At 38.4% G+C, this 20,925-nt stretch overlaps 1 protein-coding gene across 1 annotated transcript in view; it reads left to right on the forward strand.

The window, feature by feature from the left end:
- Positions 1-20,925, forward strand: part of KCNH5 (potassium voltage-gated channel subfamily H member 5) — a 320,361-nt gene that overhangs the window by 72,053 nt on the left and 227,383 nt on the right. The window contains exon 7 of the mRNA XM_037006649.2: positions 11,934-12,360. Coding sequence (XP_036862544.1) covers positions 11,934-12,360 — 427 coding nt within the window. The remainder of the gene's footprint in view (positions 1-11,933; positions 12,361-20,925) is intronic.

Genomic DNA, 20,925 nt, shown 5'->3' on the forward strand with positions numbered 1-20,925 from the left:
TGGTAGCATGAGTTGGAGCAGTGAGTTCTGACTAAGAAGGAGGCAGTAGAACTTTTATCTGGGTTAGAGGTTTCCGATAACAAATACAGTTTGCAATTTTCTTTCAATCTTATATTATGTTCTAAAAAAGGAAATGGAAATGGACTATGTAGTATTTCATGTGTAAAGTCTATTTAGAATAAGAATCCAATGCGTATTATTGTTTTGTGGTTTCTATCCAGTTGCTTGATGTGGTGCCACCCATGAACATGAAAGAACTATTAATTATTAATTATAATATCAGTGCTGGAGGAGTCAGGAATTATAGGACATTTGTACATCGGTTAGTTTATTCTTTAATTAACATAGTCATTCTTTCCATAGATGTTTGGTGCCTACTGCATGCTGGGGAGTGCTAGAGAGTGTGTTAGGGATAAAGGAATGAACAAACATGACGTGGGTGCACAATCACAAACAGACAAAGTCATGAAAGGAATGTATTTGGTCCTTTGAGGTTGTATAATGAGATGACCTGACTTAAACTGGAGAATAAAGTTTCCCTGAGGAAACAGTGACTAAACTGAGATCTGAAGAATGAATAGAGCTAACTAGGCTATGGACAGGGGCATGAAAGAGTTGTAGAGCATTCCATTTAAAAAGAATAGCAAGTGCATAGGCCCTGTGTTTGAGGACATGGCATATTGAAAGAATTGAAAGCTAGATGGAGGGTGAGCTTAAGAGCATGGAAGGATGTGGTTAGAGTGGTAAAGCAAGGGCCTGACCATACAGGTCTAAAAGAGATTTTAGAACAACAGGAAGCTATCATCTAATTTTAATCTAGGACTGATTTTGAAAAGGTAACTGCATAGTGTTCAGAACAGTTTGGATGGGGTCAAATGAGTACCTTGAAACTTATTAGGAAGATTCTATGGGCCCAGGAGGGTGATGCTCGTAGCATAGTCTAAGGTGGTGACAGTGGAGATGGAGAGAAGTAGTAGATGAGTGATAGTATTTAGGAGTTAAAATTAATAGTATTTGAAGGTAAATTGGGTATGGGGGATGTCAGAGAGAAGGTTGAAAAGAATATTTCTTGGTTTCTAATTTGCTTAATCAAATGGCTAATGATTACATTTACTTAGATATTAGAAGATGACCAGGAACAAGGTTTGGAATGGGAGGTGGAAGGGGGATAGTAGCTTTTTTGAAAAACAGGGTAGACATGCTATGTTTAAATGTTCATGGGAAGGGTATGGTTTGAAGGGGAAGTGGTTAGAATTTTGAGCAGCATGGAGAAAGTTTGAAATATAGTGAATTGATGAACATAAGGAAAACAGTAAAATTGGTAGGTAAGTTCAGAGGTGCTTTGAGACTGGTTCCTCCATAAATTCATTATCATCAGCCTGCCCCATTGTATGTTCAATATCACAACTTTCTTGAACAGTTCTTAACACAGGCATGAAGAAAGCTGATATTTGAGTCAACATTCATATTTTGATAGAGGTTATAAGGAAGAGACAGAGATGCTAAAGAATTCAGGGTTACTGTATTACTGAAATAGTGGGGATGCATAAGGAAGAAAGTGGGGAATGCAGAAGGGTCATAGACTGGAAAAAAGGAGATCAGTGGACTGGAAGTTTAGTAAGGTTGAATTGCTATTGGAGTTGATGTAATTAGACCATTTAGTTCAACAGGAAAGAGGATGTAGTCAGATAGCAGGATGGTTCAATTCAAGGTTTCAGAAGTGGACAAAGTTTTAGGATATGACATTTCAGATTACAACCATGGGACTGGGTGTCTGAGGGAAACTGGAATGATTGTTGAACATAAAATGATGAAAAACTGTGACATTGGGTTGTTGGAAGTATCTTCCATGTGGATAATGAAGTTAGTTAGGGTGATGGCAAGATTTTAGGTGAGGTTGGATTTGAGGAAATATTTAGGAGATAGGAGATATTTGAAGTGATAACTTTGAGTTCTCTGTTCTCATGGACTATTCACTGGCATGAATCCATGCAAAGCAACAAGAGCAATACATTTCCCAATACAAAAGGTAAATAATACCTGACAACTATGTTAAATGTTATTTTACATAACCATATCTTACCTGTTTGGGATAATGTCTTGTTAAAATGGGACCTTTGTATCTAGTAGGTATCTATAATGCCCCCAGTCTTAAGTCATCCCAAATATGAATTCTGTGCACACATAAATACATATTAGCTTTCTCCCCATTAGTATTAGTTAGCTTTTTTCCCTGCATAGTAAACCATCCCAAAACTTTGTGGATTTAAGAACCACCATTTCTTTAACTCATGAATCTATGGCTCAGCTGGGTGGTTCTGCTAACTTGGACTAGGTTTGCTTATTTCAGCTAAATTTTCCCACGCATCTGTAGGCTGCTGAGTTGGTTGGTTACTGAACTGGTCTGGGATGGCCCAAATGGCTGACCCATGGGGCTGCTCTTGTGGTCTGTCATCAACAAAAAGCTGAGTAGGTTTTCTTCCTATGGCAACTGGGCTGAGTTGCAAGACCATGAATGGAGACGCTGTGCCTCTTGAGGTCTAGGCTTAGAACTGATACAATGCCATTTATTTACACCAGTTCTGTTGGCCAAAGCAAGTCATAATGACAGCCAGCTTAAGGGTTGGGGTAGTAGACCTAATCTCTTGATGAGAAGAGCTACAAAGTCACATGGCCAAGGGGTGTGGATGAAGGAAGGAAAATAACAAGAGGTGTTTTTTTTTTGTAAACTCTACCATAACTTCCTGTGTGAGAATGCAAGATGTAGGTAAAACACCACGCAGCTGGATATTACACGTCTGTATTCCCACGCTGTCATTCCCACTTAATGGTTGTGTACACTTGGACAAGAAAGTTCTTTGATCAACCCTTTTCTGTTTACAAAGTAAGAATGGAAGGAGGTAGGGAAGATTATTAGCTGAGTTATTTAATCACTGTCTTTAGTGATGATCAAATGAGAGAATTGATTCGTATTTTAAATGACTTTATCATTGAAAAATATTATTTTTATGCTAATAGCATCCTCTCTTTAGCGTGGGATTCCACAACAAAATAGTAAAGAGTTAATAACATAGAGATGTCTCCTGGATATTGTTCCTTATGCTATCGTGGCCTGAGGGGCTTAGCAAGTAAGGAAATTAGTTAGAAAGGTGGAAGGCTGATGACTGAAAGTTCTCCCTTAACCCTGCTGTGTTCTATTATTCATTTGATGTGTTTGATATTATCTTCCACCAGTGGAACCCCAGGGATTTGCGAGCTAAGTGCTCAGAGGTTGGGATAGAGGCAGAAAACCACTGGAGTGCAGAGAAGGGCACAGAAAGACTGGAAAGTATGGAGTGAAATGAAGCAGAAAATGAAGGAGCAGCTAAAATTGGTGTGAAGTACAGAATCAAGAAAGTCTTATAAAAAAGGTGATAATACAGAGGAGGGTACTTTTTGAGGATTGGCCATAAAAATGTCCAGTATTAACATATGGGTGAAACTAAAATTACCAAGGAATTAAATACAATTTGTGGCCTAATTGAAAGGTTATGTGGTTGAATCATGAAATAAGGAAAGTCTCTTACTTTGGATACTATATTGAATATAACTCCCTCTCTTTAAAATATCATACCATGTGGAAAAAATCAGTAATCTGAATTAGGCACTGTGGTGGAAAGTTCACCTAACAACACAGTAGTGACTATTGAATTTTCTGTATAATTTTTTTTTTGAGAGGGCATCTCTCATATTTATTGATCAAATGGTTGTTAACAACAATAAAATTCTGTATAGGGGACTCAATGCACAGTCATTAATCAACCCCAAGCCTATATCTCAACAGTCTCCAATCTTCTGAAGCATAACGAACAAGTTCTTACATGGTGAACAAGTTCTTACATAGTGAATAAGTTCTTACATGGTGAACAGTGCAAGGGCAGTCATATCACAGAAACTTTCAGTTCTGATCACACATCATGAACTATAAACAATGAAGTCGGATATGATTATTCATTTGATTTTTATACTTGATTTGTATGTGAATCCCACATTTCTCCCCTATTATTATTATTATTATTTTTTTAAAGAAAATGCTGAAGTGGTAGGTAAATGCAAGATTAAGGTGGAAAACATAGTTTAGTGCTGTGAGAGGGCAAATGTAGATGATCAGGTGTGTGCCTGTAGACTAAGCATTAATCCAAGCTAGACAAGGGCAACAAAACATCCACAGATGCAGAAGATTTCTCTCAAAACAGGGGGGTGAGGTTCTAAGCCTCACCTCTGTTGATCCCCAATTTCTCACCTGATGGCCCCCCTGCGACTGTGCCTGTCTTAGGTTGTTCCTCCCTTGAGGAATCTTACCGTCTCTGGCTAACCTGTCATCTTCCGGGGCCATACAGGGAAATGTAAAGTTGGTAAGTGAGAGAGAAGCAATATTGTTTGAAAAGGTTAGCTTTTTACTTCTTTGCAGATTTATGCCCTGTGGCTTCTATGCCCAGCATTTGTCTTGAGGTATCTTTACCACTTGGAAGAATTATGATACTCGGTAATTTTTGAGATGAGGCATGAATTCTACTAAAGGGTTGTAATTAGGAAGGAAGAAGAAAAGCTATAGAAGTAGCAGACGGAAGAAAACATGGGAAGATTGATTATTTCTTTGACATATCTTCTTGTAGAGTAACATAAGCATGTATAGGTTTTAAACTACTAATTAAATTGCATACACACATTAACATAATAGGAATACAGCTACATAACAAAAGCAGACCTACAATTACCAGCCATATCCAGTGAAACCAAGAAAACCAGTTAGGTACCCTAAGCATTTGTGAAAACTTATCAATGATATGGTGGATATTGTCTAACTGCTTTTGAATAGTTTGAGAAAAGTCAGACAAATTTAAACAACACATTCCTGGGAACTGTTCACATCCCATGTGTTCTTTTAACAGTAGATAGTCTATAGTCGCAAGATTTTGGAGCACTGCAACTTGCATTTCTCCTAATTCTTGGTTGAGTTCCAACAGTATAGATCCAGTCAAATTTGTTGTTTTACTGTGTGCATAGGCCAGCTTAGATATCTCCTTCTTCATTCCAATGGCAAGTCCAGGAACTGGTGGGATGACTGCAGCTACAACTGCAGCAGCGCCAGGATCTTTGTTGAAGTTTTTTGATGTTTATCTTCTGGAATGACTCTTCCAGAGGATGTTGATGTTGGAAATTCTTCTTCATATCGTATCTTAATTCATTTTCTGTGTAGCCAAATTAGGCTTTGATCCTCTGTATAAACACAAACAAACCCTTTGCCCACACTTTGATATGACCTTTATACCATTGTGAAGAACCTATTGGAGATCACCACACAGGAACTGCTTTTTTTTTTAAGAGAAAGGAATATTATCAGAAAAATGTACTTCCATAGCTGATTATCTGACAGCCTTTAAAAGATCAAAATTAAGGATATGTAAAGCATGCATTTATCGTTGATTTGCAGTTAGTTTTATCCTATCAGGGAGTAATCCCCCTGTTCTTTCTCTTTTTTTTGTGTTATCATTAATCTACAATTACATGAATAATATTATGTTTACTAGGCTCTCCCCTATACCAAGTCCCCCCCACAAACCCCATTACAGTCACTGTACATCAGCAGAGCAAAATGTTATAGAATCACTACTTGTCTTCTCTGTGTTGCATAGCCCACCACTTTCTCCCACCCCTATTTTATTCTTTTTGATGCAATTGTGAATGAAATTGTTTTCCTGATTTCTCTTTCTATTAGTTCATTGTTAGTGTATAGGAAAGCCACAGATTTCTGTGTGTTAATTTTGTATCCTGCAACTTTGCTGTATTCCGATATCAGTTCTAGTAGTTTTGGAGTGGAGTCTTTAGGGTTTTTTTATGTACAATATATTAGGGTGATGTTGGCTTCATAGAATGAGTTTGGGAATATTCCCTCCTCTTCTATTTTTTGGAAAACTTTAAGGAGAATGGGTATTATATCTTCTCTGTATGTCTGATAAAATTCTGAGATAAATCCATGTGGCCTGGGAGGTTTTGTTCTTGGGTAGTTTTTTGATTACCACTTCAATTTCTTTGCTGGTAATTGGTTTGTTGAGATTTTGTGTTTGTTCCTTGGTCAGTCTTGGAAGGTTGTATTTTTTCTAGGAAGTTGTCCATTTCTTCCAGGTTTTCCAGCTCTTAGCATATAGGTTTTCATAGTAGTCTCATAATTCTTTTTATCTGTGTGGGGTCTGTCATGATGTTTCCTTGCCTGTTTCTGATTCTGTTGATGTGTGTTGATTCTCTTTTTCTCTTAATAAGTCTGGCTAGAGGCTTATCTAGTTTGTTTACTTTCTCAAAGAACCATCTCTTGGTTTCATTGATTTTTTCTATTGTATTATTCTTCTCAATTTTATTTATTTCTTCTCTGATCTTTATTATGTCCCTCCTTATGCTGACTTTAGGCATCATTATTTCTTCTTTTTCCAATTTTGATAATTGTGACATTAGACTATTTATTTGTGTTTGTTCTTCCTTCTTTAAATATGCCTGGATTGCTATATACTTTCCTCTTAAGACTGATTTCGCTGCGTCCCACAGAAGTTGGGGCTTTGTGTTGTTGTTGTCATTTATTTCCATGTATTGCTGGATCTCCATTTTAATTTGGTCATTGATCCATTGACTATTTAGAAGCGTGTTGTTAAGCCTCCATGTGTTTGTGAGCCTTTTTGATTTCTTTGTACAATTTATTTCTAGTTTTATACCTTTGTGGTCTGAAAAGTTGGATGGTAGAATTTCAGTCTTTTTGAATTTACTGAGGCTCTTTTTGTGGCCTAGTATGTGGTCTATTCTGGAGAATGTTCCATGTGTACTTGAGAAGAATGTGTATCCTGTTGCTTTTGGATGTAGCGTTCTGTAGATGTCTATTAGGTCCATCTGTTCTAGTGTGTTGTTTAGTGCCTCTGTGTCCTTACTTATATTCTGTCTGGTGTATCTGTCCTTTGGAGTAAATGGTGTGTTGAAGTCTCCTAAAATGAATGCATTGTATTCTATTTCCTCCTTTAGTTCTGTTAGTATTTGTTTCATATATGCTGGTGCTCCTGTGTTGGGTGCATATATATTTACAATGGTTATATCCTCTTGTTGGACTGACCCCATTATTATTATGTAATGTCCTTCTTTATCTCTTGTTACTTTCTTTGTTTTGAAGTCTATTTTGTCTGATACTAGTAGTGCAACACCTGCTTTTTTCTCCCTGTTGTTTGCATGAAATATCTTTTTCCATTCGTTGACTTTTAGTCTGTGCATGTCTCTGGGTTTGGGGTTAGTTTCTTGTAAGCAGCATACAGATGGGTCTTGCTTCTTTATCCATTCTATTACTTTGTGTCTTTTGATTGGTACATTCAGTCCATTTACATTTAGGGTGATTATCAATAGGTATGTACATATTGCCATTGCAGGCTTTAGATTCGTGGTTACCAAGGGTTCAAAGTTAATTTCCTTGCTAAGAATCTAACTTAACTCAGTTAGTATGCTGTTACAAACCCAATCTAAAGGTTCCTCTCTGTTTCTCCTCCTTTTTATTCCTCCTCCATTCTTTATATTTTCAGTATCATATTCTGTAATTTTTTTTGATCCCTTGATTTGCTTTAGGGATAGTTAATTTAATTTTGTGTTTGTTTAGTAATTAGCTGTTCTTTTTTCTTTACTGTGGTTTTATTACCTCTGGTGACAGCTATTCAACCTTAGGAACACTTCCATTTATAGCAGTCCCTCCAAAATAGACGGTAGAGATAGATGGTTTGTGGGAGGTAAATTCTCTCAGCTTTTGCGTATCTGGAAATTGTTTAATCCCTCGTTCAAATTTAAATGATAATCTTGCCGCATAAAGTAATCTTGGTTCCAGGCCCTTCTGCTTTATGGCATTAAATACATCATGCCACTCCCTTCTGGCCTGTAAGGTTTCTGCTGAGAAGTCTGATGTTTGTCTGATGGGCTTTCCTTTGTATGTGATCTTATTTCTGTCTCTGGCTGCTTTTAACAGTCTGTCCTTATCCTTGATCTTTTCCATTTTAATTACTATGTGTCTTGGTGTTGTCTTCCTTGGGTCCCTTGTGTTGGGAGATCTGTGGATCTCCATGGCCTGAGAGACTATCTCCTTCCCCAGACTGGGGAAGTTTTCAGCAACTACCTCCTCAAAGACACTTTCTATCCCTTCCTCTCTTCTTCCTCTGGTATCCCTATAATATGAATATTGTTCTGTTTGTATTGGTCACACAGTTCTCTCAATATTCTTTCATTCTTAGAGATCCTTTTTTCTCTCTGTGCCTCAGTTTCTTTGTATTCCTCTTCTCTAGTTTCTATTTCATTTATTGTCTCCTCCACTGTATCCAACCTGCCTTTAATACCCTCCATCATGCTGTTCAATGATTGGATCTCCGACCTGAAATCATTCCTGAGTTCTTGGATGTCTTTCTGTACCTCCATTAGCATGTTGATGATTTTTATTTTGAATTCCCTTTCAGGAAGATTCACAGTCCATGTCATTTAAATCTTTCTCAGGAGTTGTATTAATAATTTTACTCTAGACCAGGTTTCTTTGGAGTTTCATATTTGTATATGGCACCCTCTAGTGTCCAGAAGCTCTATTCTGGAGCTGCTCAGCCCTTGAAGCAATGTCAGGGGTTGCAGGGGAGTAGTATTTGTGCCTCTGGGGAGGAAAGAGCTGTTCCCTGCTTCCTGGCTGCTGTGCCTATCTCCACTGCCTGAACCAGTGGGCCGAGCACACAGATATAAGCTTTTGTCTCAGAGCAGCCAGTTATGGATCCCTGCTTTCCACAAGCAGCCGGAATCCCAGTCTTCCCAGGAATTCCACCCGTTCCAGTTTTCCAACCCCGTAATCAGCAGAGTATGATGAAAGCACCATGAAATGTAGGTTTGTGTTCCCAGCGCAGATCTCTGGAGTTAGGTATTCAGCAGTCCCAAGCCTTCCACTCCCTACCTGCTCAGTTTCTCTTCCTCCTGCTGGTGAGCTTGGGTGGGGGAAGGGCTCTGGTCCCGCTGAGCCACAGCTTTGGTATGTTACCCGGTTTGGTGAGGTCTGCTCTTTTCTCCAGGTGTATGCAGTCTCGCGCCATCCTCTTTCCTGTTGCTCTCTCAGGATTAGTTGTGCCAACTATATTTTCTAATTGTATCTGGTTTTAGGAGGAAGCCTCTGTCTCTCTTCTCACACCACCATCTTTAATCCTCCCTAAATAGCTACATTTTTAAAGAACACCAAGCTGGTAGCCGGTATACTGTCATCTGTGAACTAAAGGGAATTAGACTAGAGGCAGTGCAGCCACCAGAGAGGCTTTTACTGCCACACAAATGAGAAAAAGAATGAATCATGCCCAAGGCATGGCCTAGGAATAAGAAAGAAGGAAAATGGCTGAGAGATTTATTAAGTAGATCTATTTTGAGAACTGACTTGGGCACTTTGAATGGTGAGATTCTCAGTACTTGATTGACTGGATGTGCCAGGAAAGGGAGGAGCTGAGGCCTGAAGGACCTGTAGGTAATTATGCCACTCAAAAGAACAGGAGATGGAGAGCTGATTCAGGAGAAGGGAAGGATTCCTTTTGGGACCTATTACCTTTTGAACACCTATGGGACATCCAAGTGGAAATCTATAGTGAGCATTTGGTTCCTGTATCAGGAACTCAAGGAGAGAATTCTGTAGATGATTCTAAGAAATGTACTATGAATCATCTACATGCAGAAGTCATTTGTAACATGGATATTCATAGGTCACTCAGGAACAGGCTGAGGGTAATCATGATGAAAATGCTAATACATTACAGAAGCATTTGGAAGGGAAGTCCTAGAAAATAGTTTTGAAAGAGATGTCTGCTGGGGGTTGGTTAGAACTCAAGGGGTGGTGGCACCATCAAACCATAGCAGGGAGAGTTTACAATGCTTTCAAAAAACTTTGTGATATGTAATAATATGCTAGACATTGCTATAGAAAATGGAGCTTTTGGTTAAGTGGACTTCAGAGCAGGTGCCATCAGGATGGAGCACCTCCTGTTGGAGAAATCTGCTTAGGTCAGAGATCAGGGAGCATGTCCTCCCACCATTTGGGCCTAATTCCAGTAGGCCCCTTGTGGAGGGTTATGACTAGTTTTTAGTTTGAATGGGGAGAGATACTACTTATTTTTGTTTTTAGTTATTTTTAGAGAAAAGAATTCAGGTAGAAATAATTTTTCCCTCTAGTATTTAAACAGAAGTACCACAGTTCCTTTAAAAAATGAGCTAACTAGAGAACATCAATAGCAACACTGTTTATATTTTCAATTTAATTCTGTTTGAGTTTTTCATGGACTTTAACTATGAGTTTCTTTAGAGAAGAAGTAAGGCATATTTATATTTATCCTAATGTTCCCAGAGCCTACCTCAGCTTAGACTATAGATGTGTTCAATAAATGCTTGTTTTTGTCTTTCTTGTTCACAAAAGTTCCACTTTTGAGAGTCTCTTGAATCTTTTTACCTTTTAATATCTCATGTCACTGAATTGTGTCAATTCATCTTCTGAATTTATTAATTCTACTTTAAAAAAAAACTGTCCAAAGTTCAGTATCTGTTTCACCCCTAAGTGTTCAGTGAATTGAGAAATTATTTTAAGGCTGCATTTATGCCAGAGCATTTGAGAATAGGAATTGAAATAAAGCCAGGCCTAAAATAGTGAGGTTGAGACAGAAAACTGTCAGGATGCTTCTACCATTTTTTCATTTCTACAAAGTCTATCACTTCTTCTTCTCTTTGTTCTTTCTTTCCAGTTTTTTTTTTTGAAAAATTTCAGTCACAAACTACCATCTAGAATATGGTATAACTAAATACATTCTTAACCTCTTTTACCATAATGGTCAGGAACTTTACGATGCTGTAATTAGAGTCTTATTAATGTCACATCTGTTCCACTGCACCACCAATTCCTCTACGGTGGTCAGAATTAAGCTCAGAGTAAGTTATGTTAGATTCCTTTTCTCCCCTCTGGAAGACAGAATTAGCAGGAAGGAAGTCGTGAACTTCATGAGACTTGGAGGTGATGATCAGGAGAGGCTTCCTGGATCGAGGCTGTCTTCCCTCCGTGCATCAAGAATGCATTTATCCCTTTCCCCAGGTGGTTTATTATATGCTTCCAAAGCATCATTATGGGACCCTCGTTGGTTAAAAAAAGTCTATGCTCTATTTCCATTTGGATAATGCTGTATTTGGTATTTTAAGCTCCTGAACAGAATCTGAGTTTTCTTGCTGCTGTTCCCTTCTGGTATTTTTTTTTTTTTGTGCCTATTGCTAGGGGATGATAGGATTTCATAGGTTATGCACCCATTTTACATCGACTCTTTGGTTTTTCAGAGCTCTACAAGTTTAGTGCTTATCATGGCTGTGGCAGGAGGTAGTGGACCCAATGACACTTGCTCATTCTCCCCATATGCACAGAAGTATTTCCTGTTTGCTTGCCAGTAAGATTGGTATTCTTTTTTCAGCAGTTTTGCTGTTCATAGCCATTTAAAGTGAGAAATAAGAATAAATCTTTTAGAGCAGAGGAAAAGTTTGATAGGAAGAGGAAATAAAAGGTCTGAATTCATTACCCTGTTTCTGTACTCTCTTTATATTGCATTTGAGCAATTTTCTTTGTTTCTTTTTCTGTGCTCTTTATACTTCACGTATGAAAATAGATTGGGTCGTCTATAACTAATGAAAAGCTTTATCTAATAATTCACAAATACCTTATTTTTTGGTGAGAAGGAATCTGCTTTTTATTTTAAATCATTTGGTTTTTGTGTTGACTGAACATCAGAGCTACGTTATGTGTGTATTCTTAGTATATAAATGGGTGATGAAGTTCCTGAAGAATTGCATTGCTTCTCCAGTCTTTTCTGAAAATGTATCATTTCCTTTCTTTTATGCAGGGCATCAGCAGTCTCTTCAGTTCTTTAAAAGTGGTACGTCTCTTGAGACTGGGCCGTGTTGCTAGGAAATTGGATCATTACCTAGAGTACGGAGCAGCCGTCCTTGTACTCCTGGTATGTGTGTTTGGACTAGTTGCCCACTGGCTGGCCTGCATATGGTATAGCATTGGGGACTATGAGGTCATTGATGAAGTCACGAACACCATCCAGATAGACAGTTGGCTCTACCAGCTGGCCTTGAGCATTGGGACTCCGTATCGATACAACACCAGTGCAGGGATATGGGAAGGAGGACCCAGCAAGGACTCACTGTACGTGTCCTCCCTCTACTTTACCATGACAAGCCTTACAACCATAGGATTCGGAAACATAGCTCCTACCACGGACGTGGAGAAGATGTTTTCAGTGGCCATGATGATGGTAGGCTGTAAGTACCTTCATTTTCTTTTAATTTTTGGCTATTTTCCAGGCTCCGATCACTGGCAGAATTTAAATAAAACTGCTTTGTCTTTAGTAGAGTGTTTAACCCTTATCATTTGCATTCGTTTAATTTTTATTCAGCAATAGAAAAGAAAAATGTAAAATAATATGTCTTACTTTTTGGAATGTATGAACATGTGAAAAACAGTATGGAGAAAGTGATAAAAAATCAGAATGGGAACTCTTTGATTTAATTTTGTTCACAGTGTTGTGCCTGACAGAACCCTTTCCAAGGGAGACCAGCCTCTGGAGAGGCAGCATTGAACACATGCTCTAGGTTTTGTTGGCAATGCGTTAAATTCTGAAAAATCAGATAGGATCTGATGTGAGATACATAGTTAAAAAAATATTTTAGTTAATACTTGAATTCCTGAATTAAAGTTGATTTCAGAATACAGTTTTGTGTAGGTTTTTACAATTAAGATAGTAAAAAAGGTTTATAAATCTAGTCTCCATTAAAAACTCTCTAGATTAAATATGTACCTGTTTAAGAGAATGAAAGGATGAATAAATACAAGTCATTCAGCAAAGACAAAAGTGTCTAGGATTTAACATGCATACCTGAGTACTGTGTGTCTTAATGGTGTTCTTGGGGGTGGAGTCCTCTCTAAAGGAATATAAGACTGCATGTTCTACACTCAGACTGAGACCGATGGTTCAGGAGACCAGAACATTAAGAAATGCATAGGAAAGAAGCTGTGAAGAGTTTGAGGGAGACTACATCACCGTTCACACCTTCAAGTTGACTTAGATGATTTGTCCAAGCCTAGTTCTGAGACTTACAGTAAATTTAAGATTATAATACTGGAGATATGATTGGTGTTACGAGCATCTGAAGTCTTTGGATTATGGTCATTGGCTTGTGGTCTAAGCCATCCTTCTTTTTTTTTTAATTGTTGATAAACAATCTTATATTGATTTCAGATGTACAACACAGTGGTTCAACAGTTACCCATATTATTAAATCCTCACCCCCACTAGTGCACTTACTATCTGTCAACATAGGAAGATGTAACAGAATCATTGGTTCTGTTCTCCATGCTGTACTACAGTCCCTGTGACCAACTTATATTGTGATTGCAAATTGTTACGTCCCTTTATTGCCCTCCCCCATCCCCCTCACCAGCTCCGACCACTCTCCCTTGGAACCACTGTTCACTTCTCAGTGTCATCCTTTTTGAGATTACACATTGCAGAGGTTTGCATTTTGACATGGGTAGGAAAGGTGTTAGAGTATAGGAGTGACTGCTGGGCTATGAAAGGTCAGTATCTTGGGTCTAAGCAAGGTAGTTTTCAGAGTTTTGCATGTCTGAAATCTGTTGGAGCAACAGTGTCAGCAGCTGTTTAGCTTCCACCCCTCTCTACCCCTTGGTGCAGGTACAGAAATGAGAATGCACAGGTTCTGTTTGCTATTTAGAGGTAACAGAGGAGAGTGAGACTTCCAAGTGCTGTTTGCTTCCAGGGGCTTTTAGGAGGAAAATATTCTTACAGAGAGATCCTGATGATTAATTAAACTGTTGCCTATGCACCACAAGTGGTAAGATGTATTGACAAAATGGTACTTTATAAATTCATAAAACATCATTTTGTGAGATGTAGTGTTTATCACTTTACTATTTTTAATATTTATATAATCTATTTACCTTATACTTAGCATAGTTAGATTTATGAAAAATGTTACTTTGAAGTAATTATAGATTCATTGGAAGTTGCAAAGTAGTATGGAGAGGGCCTTAGTGCTCTTCACCTAGTTTCCTCCATAGTTAAATCTTCTATAACTCTACAGCAACATCAGCATTGGTAGTTGGCATTGGTACAATGGGTATGTATAGGTCTGTGCTGTTTTGTCGTGTGTGTAGAATCCTGTAACTACGACTGAAATCAAGTTGCAGAATGGCTCCATCACTGCAGGACCTCCCTAATGTCACCTTTCCCTTCATACCCACCCCTTCCTCCAAGCATCCCTAAGCCCTGGCAACCACTGATCTGTTTTTCATCTATGTAATTTTGTGCTTTTGAGAATGTTACATAAGTGGAATCATATAAAATGTGACCTTTTGAAATTGGCTTTTTTCCAGTCAGCATAATCCTCTTGATTCATCATCGTCGAGTGTATCAATAGTTTGTTGCTCTTTATTGCTGAGTGTATTTCATGGTTTGGATATGCTGCCATTTAACCATTCATCTCTTAAAGAACATTTTGATTGTTTCCAGTTTTTGTCTATTATAGATAAAGTTTCCGTGAACATTTGTGTACAGGTTATTTTGGATGTAAGTTCTCGGTTCTTTGGGACACATACCCAGGATGTGATTGCTGGGACATATGGGAAGTGTATGTTTAATTTTCTTAAGAAATTGCCTAACTGTTTTGCAGAGGGGACATCCTAGTATAGTTACATTTTTCAACAAGAGAATAATAGAAAATAAAATCTATGTAGAGTTAAACATCACCATTACTCATTTTGTTTCTCAGGCCCCAAACCTGGGAATCCTCCTTGATTCCTGTTTCTCTCATGTATCACATCTATTCACAACAAAGTCTTGCTGGCTTTACCTTCAAAACACATTTGATTATTTCTCTCTGCTTTATCCATAGCTTACTACTCAAGACCAAGTCACCACCATCACTGGCCTGGTGTATGCACTCACCTCCTATAGGTCCCCTCTGCTTCCACTTTTGCCTCAATCTCTACCCAGAAGTTAGAGTGGCCTTCAGTACATAACATCAAATCATTCCTCTGCCCAAAGCCCTCCGGTGTTTTTTCACTGCACGCAAAATAAAATCCAGATTCCCTACCCCTTCTCTCAGAGCCCTGATGGTCAGGCCCTTGCCTGCATCACCCACTTGACTTTCTACCATTTGTGTTCGTGCTTGTTCTATTTCTTCCAGGTTAGCCATCTTGCTGGCTGTGAGCACATCAAGCTTGACCCATCTCAGCATCTTTGTACTTGCTTCCCGCTACCTATAACCCCCCTACCCTGACTTATGCCCTCAATTTATGCAGGTCTCCAGTCAAGTCACTCTTTCAAAAATTCCTGCCAATGCTACCCTACCATAAAAAACCATCCCAATGCCAATCACCCTTATTCCCTGCCTTTTAGCCTTTTTCTTCAGTGTACGTACCAAGATCTGAAATCATGTTTACTCTGTTTTTCTTTTTCTTCAGAATATAAGCTTCATGAGAGTAGGGCTCTTATCTGCTTTTGTTTTTTGCTTCTATATACCCAACTTCTAAATAATTTTTAATGCCGTGCTCAATCTAAATGTGTTGCATGAATGAGTGAAGTTGAAAATGTCCTTGATGGTTATAATGAGGATGTCCTGTCCTTGAATCCAATCCAGTTAGATCTCTGATGAAGATACGTGTCAGGAAAATGCATACCCTTCAAATTTTGTCCCTGATTCCTCTGTGAAAGCCCTGGGGCGCTCAGCTGTATTGTCAGCCTGTCAGAGTGTAGTAGACTCTTTAGTTGGATTGCCTCACCCCTAAGTCTCTCACTAGGTCTGATGACAAGGTCTAAGAGGCGAGTCAATGGAAACATTAACAACCCTTTGCTACCTCCTTTTAAAAATCTTCCCACATTGGAATTTTTCACATGGATTCAGTAGAGTTTTCAAAGCTTCATTTAGTTCAGAGTGGTCCCATTTCTTCTCTACTTGTTATATGGCCTATTATATTGTTATATCTAAATTTCTTTTCCTCTTTTCCCTTCCTTTTCTCTAGTTCTGTGATTTCAAGATGAAAGTCTTAAAGTTGGTCCTTTACCTTCTTGAGTTTCTATTTCTTTCTAACACCTGAGCAGTAGTTTTCTGTTTATAATCCAGTTTTTGACACCTATTTAATGTCGACTTTGGTTTTTTTATGCTTTGAACAAGTCCAGATTTTATAGCCAGAGTGTTCCACGAAGATGCTTTTCAATTTCCTTCTTAGTCCTTAGATCCTTAGTAATTTCATGGCATGCTTCCTTTGCAACAGCCCAAGAAGGGGATAGAAAACTGTCAAAACCCTTGAAGTGTTACGGGTAACTTCCCACAATTGCAAAATTTATTAGACACACATGCACAAAGTATCAACCAAATGTGGCTATTGCAACTGTTCATAATCTTAGTGTTGGGGGCAGGGTTGATCTTATTTTCCTCTGTTCTTGTTCTGCTGCAACAACGAATTGAAGGGCAGAGACACAGTAGTGAAGCAGAGTAAAAGTTTTATTTGAAGTCACTCACTTAAAGAGAGAAAAGATGCAGGTGTCCTCTGAGAGGAGGAGGTGCCCTGAAAGGTTGGGGGTTCCATCTTTTAAGGATTTTTCAAAGGGTCTGGGGGTATAAACTTGTCAAGTGGTCTCAAGATGCTTATCTCTGGTGAGAGACACCATTTCTCCTCTCCTCTGTTATTTAATCAAGTCTTCCAGGTAATTGCAAAATTAACACAAGAAATTTACTGATCCAGTTCTTTCCCAAGACAGCAGCTTCCATCTCCGACCATATTAATCAAGACCACCTGCCCTGTCCCCAAGGTAGGCTGAGGTATTGTCTGTTTGCTGAAGAATGTGTTAGGAATCTTACTTTCTAACTTCCTGACTTTTAAAGTGGAATCTTAGCTTTCAGATGAAATCTTTCTGTTCTTACTATACTGTTTATATCTGGGCTTTTTGGAAAATTAATTAGGATGCTTGTTTCCTGCCCTGGTTACAAAATTACTTGATTAGGGGGTTGGAGGAGGAGGAGGAAAAAAAAATATCATAAAGGTTAAGTTAAAGAATAAGTTGGGTATTTTAGCAGGCTAAAGTAAATCTTACAATGGCCTGGTCTAATTGACACAATGAAGACATGGGTTGCACTCGGATACTTTCCTTTATCTGGGGACTATCCAGACATTCCAAGTTACTCCTGACCTTTGGAACTTCAACTGATTAGCTCATTAATTCTAGGAATGTTTTCTGGCTCTCCCGTTTTATCTGTGCGTGTGTGTGTGTGCGTGTGTGTGTGTGTGTGTGTGTGTGTGTGTGTGAAAAGGGAAGAAGGAGAGAAGGAGAGAGGGATTCCTGCTAGGATTCTAGTCCGTCCAGATCCAGACTGGCTGTTTGAGAAGCACCACTTGTAACCTTGTAAGGCAGTAACTGAGGAAATGTTAATCCAAAGGTTAAAGGAGATACCAGCTGCCTGTATTTGCTGAGAAAAATTATTATTACTTGTAAACGGTGGCCTCTATTTCCAGAGAAAGTTATCTGAAATTTTCATGCCTTCTAGCAAAATTTAGAAATCTGAATGGCAACAGTTCCAGTTCCTTGTCCTTCCTGAGCTCTCTTCTTCCTTTAATGGCCTTTCCTTTCTGACTCTCAGGTTCTTTCCCCCTGGTGCTGACCTGCATATGAACCCTGTCCAGGGAAACAATCTCAAGGTTCTCCTTGATATCAAACAAGACATCCAACAAAATTTGGGACTGTGGCCTCTTCAATCCCAGTCACCTTAGTGACCTCTCCACCCCATCTGTATCAGCAAGATCCCAGGATGTTTTATCTTACCTGCTACAGAGGCTCTCTTAAACTTAAATCATTTCTTCCTACATTTCTCCAAAAGGGTGAGCCCTCCTGCTCGATTCCAGAATGGAAGGGTTGACTGGGTCTTCTCAGTGTATGTCTACTGCCATGCATTCTTTACCCCAAAAGAATTTTCCTTGCTTACTTTTGGTCTGCTCTGTGCCTGGAGTGAACTCCCGTGGCTCTGGGAGCAGCCACTGCTTCCTCAGGGGGGTCCATGCCCCCTCATTCCTCTGTGTTCATTCATTCATGAATGAACCTGAATACTCTGCTGACATTCATGAAATTCACTACCAAAGGGCTTTGGTGAAAGCAGATATTTTGCATTTTAATTCTGTAGTAGTTGTGGAAAATAGCATACTTTTTTCTTGAATCAAGATGTGGACAATGTCTTTGTTAATTTTTTCCAGAAATACTTCATGATACCTTCTTGAAAGTTTCCTAATCCATTTCATTCATATAATCTTATTATTGAGCCCCCTTATGATTTTCTTTTTTCCGAAGATTAGCAGACCGACTGATTTTACTTCTATTCAGAAAGCAACTTATTGCACTGATATTTTGTTTTGATGACTATAAAGTGAAAGAATATGAGTATCGAATTTTTTTGGTAGGATTATCCTTTGTCCTTATTGTATTTTTATGAATGCTCTTCTAAGGATTTATCAAGAGAGCAATTGCTTACTTAGTTCTTTTTTTACTACTAAATGATCACATACATTGTATTTTAGTTTAATCCAACCCTTGTAATGCATTTGTATCTTCCAGTCAATTTTAAAAAAGAAACAAAATAACAAAATATAAATTATGAATAACTTACTATAAATGATTTATATCCAACCATAAATTTGTCTTCCTCTTTTTCTCTCCCTCTGCCACTCTCACTATTTTGTTTGCTTTGTGTTGTTTAAATACACTATTAAATATTATATACATTAGTAAGTATGCAGACAACATATTTCAAAGGTCTGTAAGGTTGAACTTCAGTACTTATTTTATTTTAAAACCATTTTTTACTCTCTCCATTGTTGCCTTCTTAGTTGCTACATTGAGGCAGCCTGATTCACATGGTATATGACAATCAGAATCTGTCCTGGTGGGGTGCCATGCAAACTAAGTCTTTAAAAGTACAACAAAGCAAAACTAAAAACAATAAATATGAAAATTGCTAGGGTTTAATTGGTAGACAGGAAACCCAGTCATAATAATGCTAATCTGCAATTTTCAAATAGGATATAATTGATGATAGCTCAGTCAAAGAACTTTCTCTAATTGACTGATAGAGTTTATAATGCAGCAGGCACATGGGTTAGCACATTTAGAAGTACACGGAGACCATCTGCCAGTGGGATGTGTACAAAGGGAAATTTGAATCTCTGTGTGGGTGGTTAAGTGCCACGAGGGAGCACTTAGTTACACACTGGTCACTCAGCATCATGCAGAGGGGACTGCTGGCAGGCATCATATTCTCCAGCTGGTGATCTCATTTAGCACCCTCTGGAGTTCAGATGAAAGCCAAGCTGAGTTTATGGGCCTAGTCCCCACCCCTCTCCATAGGAACAAGAAATAATAGAAGATGGTGAGATTGGCTGAGATTCTTCTCATCTCTGGGAGAATATAGAGTAAGTGGAAGGCAATGGCTTTTGAGACCTTGGAGAGTCTTTGAATTTCTTTGGATTTCAGTTTTTTCCAACTAAATGTGTATTGCAGGGGTTGAAATAAATGACTTTTAAGATCCCTTTAATGGTAACATTCTATATATCTAAGCTTCTGTTGTTGTAGCTATGCCACTGTCCATAGAATGGGGCTGGCTTTTGAAGAAGTTAATATGGAAAGGGAAGAGGTGTCACATAAAGTTTTAGGGCTTTTTACGGAGAGTGCATACCTTGTTTTAGGGAGGGTAAGATGTGGCTTTTATAGAATATGTTCAGTAAAGAATTGAGAGGGAAGGTTGTTGAGAATATTATGGAGAAAAGAAAATATGCTTTTAGGAAGAGAAATGTTTTTCCATATAGAAATTAGGTAGCTAATGTAAGACTTTAGGTGACTCAAATATAATATTATGTTAAATTTTTTCTTGCCTTTTCTGTTGTGGTGTAGGTAGGAAATGGAGTGTGAACATGCTGATTTTCATTTCTGGTTTTAGTTTCAGCCAGATGGAGAGAACTTTAAGCCTGATGTTTATTTTGGAAACTGGGTCAGTTCTTTATGTCTGCCTTACCCTTGTTGTAAAAGAGAGTTTTTCTTTTTTTCCTTTTCTTTAATGAGTTCAGTATCCCATGAGCAAAAACATTTCATGGAGCCCAGAGTTCAGCGTTACAGGTACCTTTTCTTCCTGGTCTAGTAGTTTCAGATACATAGTTTAGTAGTTAGAAAGAGACTATGTGATGTGCCCTTTATTCCATGTTTCACATTCAAAATTGAACTTGTATCTTTTACAGGAATGTTCTTTTGTACTCATGTTACTTTTTATGCCTAGTCACATTTTCACAAAGCCTTTCAGATTCTGTAAGTGTTGAGTTTTCCCAGAAAACAACAGGAGTTTTTTTTCAGTGGCCTATTAACTAGCTTGTCCTCTTTGCAAGGGCTTGGTTTCTGTAACTACCATATCACTCAAAATTATTTAATTCATTCGGCACTGTGCCAGGTGTGGTGGTAGGTATTCGGATTAGGGAGACAAACTAGATAACTCCTGACCTCAATAAGTTAATGGTATGGTGAATATCAGATAAGAAAATAACGGAATCATCTCTCTCTCTCTCTCTCTCTGCCATGCTCTCCATCTCCATCTCATCTCATCTCTGTACTGTGTATTAACAGCCAAGACTTTAACTAGGCAAATAAAGAAGTTGGGCTGAACCGTAGGACTTTTAAGAACAAGGTCTGTGTTTGTCCTGTTCATCATTGTATCTTTAGCCCAAAGCATCATGCCTAGTTGATAGCTGTGCTCATTAAACATATGTTGAATGAATGA

This window comes from Manis javanica, chromosome 8 (genome assembly GCF_040802235.1).
Source record: "Manis javanica isolate MJ-LG chromosome 8, MJ_LKY, whole genome shotgun sequence".
NCBI lineage: Eukaryota > Metazoa > Chordata > Mammalia > Pholidota > Manidae > Manis > Manis javanica.